The sequence below is a fragment of the Colobus angolensis genome, unplaced genomic scaffold (assembly GCF_000951035.1).
Source record: "Colobus angolensis palliatus isolate OR3802 unplaced genomic scaffold, Cang.pa_1.0 Scaffold44, whole genome shotgun sequence".
Lineage (NCBI taxonomy): Eukaryota > Metazoa > Chordata > Mammalia > Primates > Cercopithecidae > Colobus > Colobus angolensis.
In genome coordinates, this window is record NW_012117821.1 from 6,592,012 (window position 1) to 6,596,295 (window position 4,284).

The 4,284-nt window shown below is 39.9% G+C and overlaps 1 protein-coding gene across 1 annotated transcript in view; it reads left to right on the forward strand.

The window, feature by feature from the left end:
* PCGF6 (polycomb group ring finger 6) overlaps window positions 1-4,284 on the forward strand; it is a gene marked incomplete at its 5' end in the record, with an annotated part of 50,929 nt that overhangs the window by 42,445 nt on the left and 4,200 nt on the right. Inside the window, one exon of the mRNA XM_011957423.1 lies at window positions 629-715. Within this exon, the coding sequence (XP_011812813.1) occupies window positions 629-715 (87 nt within the window). The remainder of the gene's footprint in view (window positions 1-628; window positions 716-4,284) is intronic.

Genomic DNA, 4,284 nt, shown 5'->3' on the forward strand with positions numbered 1-4,284 from the left:
TTAAAGACAGAGTCTTGCTCTGTGGCCCAGGCTGGAATGCAATGGCGTGATCTCGGCTCATTGCAACCTCCGCCTCCTGGATTCAAATGATTCTCCTGCCTTAGCCTCCCGAGTAGCTGGGATTACAGGCACCATGATTACCACCATGCCCAGTTAATTTTTGTGTTTTTAGTAGAGAGGGTTTCACCGTGTTGGCCAGACTGGTCTGGAACTCCTGACCTCAGGTGATCTGACCGCCTCTGCCTCCCAAAGTGTTGGGATTACAGGCGTGAGCCAGTGCGCCTGGCCTTAATGATTTTTATCACAGATATTTAAAAAGATGTACTTTCCTGTGCTACCTGATGTTGAATACATCCAGCATGACTTAATTTCTTTGAGATTCAGGGAAATCATTTTGTATATCAGTTGTACTGTGCTGTTGTCCTGCTGTATCCTCTAATGCTCTTCCCATGTTACCTTATTTACTTCTGTAAAAAGTTTCTAAAACTCTCTTCAAGAGTGTTTAATCAGTCTAAAATAAAATTGCAAAATCTAGTTTGGAAACAATTTATGTTGATTTTTTTTCTTCATTTCTTCAGATGGTATTTTGAAACAACAAATCAATCTAATACTCTCTTCATGTCCATAGGTAGATATCATCTGTGGTGATCACCTGTTGGAGCAGTATCAAACTCTAAGGGAAATCCGACGTGCAATAGGTGATGCAGCAATGCAGGTAGGTTCTAGACATATCCAGGTCTAACAAATAAGTTAGTGAAAAAACAAAGTTCCATTTATCAGTAAGTTTCCGTAAATATTCTACAATTGTCTTAAAATTACCTACACCATAAATAATAATTATATTTAATATTTATCAAATGTTTACTATGTATCAGGTACTGTTCTAAGTAATTTATGTAGATTAGCTTACTTATTCTTCATAATTGTAAGAAAGCAGGCAGTATTTTATTTCCCATTTTAAAGATAAAGGAAACTGAGTTACAGTAAGGACATATACCTTCCCACAGTCAGTGGGTGAGACAGGGCTCAGATTCTAGGCAGTCTGATTCTAAAAGCCTTATTTTTTTCCCCCTGTCCAGTGCTATAATACAATTTTGAAGGCTTCTAGGTCAATCTGTCCAGAAGGACATTTCAAGAAAAACTTGCAAGTACTTATTAGGCTTTAGAGGCAAGGTTGTCCAACCCGTGGCCCTCAGGCCACATGTGGCCCAGGATAGCTTTGAATGGTTGAATGGGGCCCAACACAAATTCATAAACTTTCTTAAAATGTGATGAGCTTTTTTTTTTTTTTTTTTACTATCAGCTGTTTGTACTGGTATATTTTATTTTTATTTATTCATTTTCTCGAGATAAGGTCTTGATCTGTTGCCCAGGCTGGAGTGCAGTGGCACTATCTCAGCTCACTGCAGCCTCTGCCTCCCAGGTTCAAGCAGTTCTCCTGCCTCAGCCTCCCTAGTAGCTGGGATTCCAGGCATGTGCCACCACACCTGGCTGATTTTTGTATTTTTAGTCAAAGCGGAGTTTCACCATGTTAGCCAGGCTTGTCTCAAACTCCTGACCTCAAGTGATCCACCCACCTTGGCCTCCCAAAGGGCTGGGATTACAGGGGTGAGCCACTCCGCCCAGCCTGTGTTAGCATATTTTATGTTGGCCAAAGACAATTCTTCCAGTTTGGCCCAGGGAAGCCAAAAGATTGGACACCCCTGCTCTAGAGATTCACATAGCTTTTCTTGTTCAGTAGGTAAGAACTCAAGCTAACTATTTTGATGTTTTAATTAACCTATAATGTGAAGTCTCCTAGTCAAAATAGTGAAAACCAAGATAGGATCTACAAGTTTAATGAAGAGAAAACAGGACCACATATTCTAATGTATTTCTGAACCTATCGTGGAAAATTGTTTTTTTTTTTTTTTTTTTTTTTTTTTTTTTTTTTAATTTATTTTATTTATTTATTTTTTTGAGATGAGATTTCATTCTGTTGCCCAGGCTAGGGGTGGAGCAGTGCGATCATATCTCACTGCCTCAAACTCAAGCAGTCCTCCTGCCTCAGCTTCCCAAGCAGCTAAGATTATAGATGAGAGCCACAGTACCCAGCACCTCTGTGTTTTCTGAATTTGTTGCAGTGAATTATTTTTTAAAGATTTTTGTAAAGCTTTTTACAAAAAAAGTAAAGATCTGTAAAAATTCAAAGTTGAAAATACAGTAATAATACCATGAATGTATACCATGTGGTAAAGCCTACTAAGTGATGGTTTTTGGATTGCTAAATATTTAATGAAACATAGGCCCAGTGCTTTGGCTCATTCCTGTAATCCCAGCACTTTGGGAGCCTTAGGTGGGCGAATCACCTAAGGTCAGGAGTTTGAGACCAGGCTGGCCAACATTGGGAAATCCCATCTCTACTAAAAATACAAAAATTAGCCAGGTGTGGTGGCGTGCCCTTGTAATCCCAGCTACTCGGGAGGCTGAAGCACGAGAATCGCTTCATCCTGAGAGGCAGGGGTTGCAGTGTGCTGAGATTGTGCCACTGCACTCCAGCCTGGGTGACAGAGTGAGACTGTTGTCTAAAAAAAAAAAAGAAAAGAAAAAAATTAATAAAACAATTATAGTACCAAATTCTTTAACTTTTTATAGATCTGAGTTCTGTGTGCAAGATCTCACATCATTACTTTTAAGTCATTTTGGAAATACCACTCTAAAAACAGGTGACAGGCTAGATTTGGCCCTTGAGTATGCCAGCCTGGGTTCTATCTCATAATTCTATATAATCTCAGATTAGTAACAACTTTTGCATTTTAGACTTACTAGCTTTTAAATTGACAGAGTGGTATTTGCAAAATGAAAGCACAGCCACACTGTGGCTGCTTTTGTGCTATAACAGCTGAATTGAAGAGTTATAACAGAGATGCTGTGGCCCACAAAGCCTAAAGCATTTATTATTTGGCCCTTTGCAGAAAAGGTTTGCCAATCCCTGAGATGGCATTTAGGCTTTGGAGAAAGTTAGACCTTGGACAGACCTGGTTTTATATCTGAACTTTGCTATTTACTAGCTTTGTGATCTCAGGAAAGTTTAATGTCTTCACTTCTTAGTTTCCCTATCTGTAAAATTGGAATTGTAGTTACCTTGTGCATAGGCATATGAGGATTAGATAACACATGCCAAATACATATGTAACTTATTGTACATAGTGGCTGCTCATTTAAATGCAGCTGCTATTACTGTTCTTTCCCAACCATGCTGAAAGTTTTTAGAGTTTAACATGTTGACAGTGTATAGAATTTATTGGAGTAAACAGTATTTGAAGATAAGAAGTCTGGCTAGGAGGTGGTTTTAGTGGTTTAAGCCTACGGGCAGTAGTTGAAAGATATGATATGAATTCTCGAGACAGGAAGAAAGAAGCAATAGGACTTTGTAATTGATTGTATGTAAGAAGAAAGGAAAAGGAGAAAGAGGAAGCAGAGGTGACATTCTGGTATGGAAGACAAGGAGAAATTTCATACCATAATCTAAATAGTAATGTTAGGAGATGGAGCCAGTTAAGTCATATATATACATATATATATATATAATCTGTCTGAGGGTCTAACCCCATTTTAAGGTAATAGGAAGGGAGTAGTACTCAGTGAAAGATTAAAGATTTGCATTTCTATTTTAGCAAGTAAGTATAGTAGAGTCTTAGTAAAATGTATATGTACAATATTCTCTCTAGAGAATTCTATATAAAAGTCAATATATTGGCCGGAGCACACTGGCTCACACTTGTGTTTTGGGAGGCCAAGGCAGGAGGATCACTTAAGACTAGGAGTTTGAGACAAGTCTGGGCAATATACCAGAGACCCTGCCTGTCTCTACAAAAATTAAAACACACACACACACTTGGCTGGGCGCGGTGGCTCAAAACTGTAATCCCAGCACTTTGGGAGGCCGAGGCGGGAAGATTATGAGGTCAGGAGATAGATCTAGACCATCCTGGCTAACACGCTGAAACCCCATCTCTACTAAAGATACAAAAAACTAGCCGGGCATGGTGGTGGGCGCTTGTAGTTCCAGCTACTTGGGAGGCTGAGGCAAGGGAATGGTGTGAACCCAGGAGGCAAAGCTTGCTGTGAGCCGAGATTGCGCCACTGCCCTCCAGCCTGGGCAACAGAGTGAGACTCCATCTCAAAAACAAAAAACAAACAGAAAAACACACAATTAGCCAGATGTGGTAGTGCACACCCCTAGTCCCAGCTATTTGGGTTGCTAAGGTGGGAGGATTGCCTCAGCCTAGGAGTTTGAGGCTG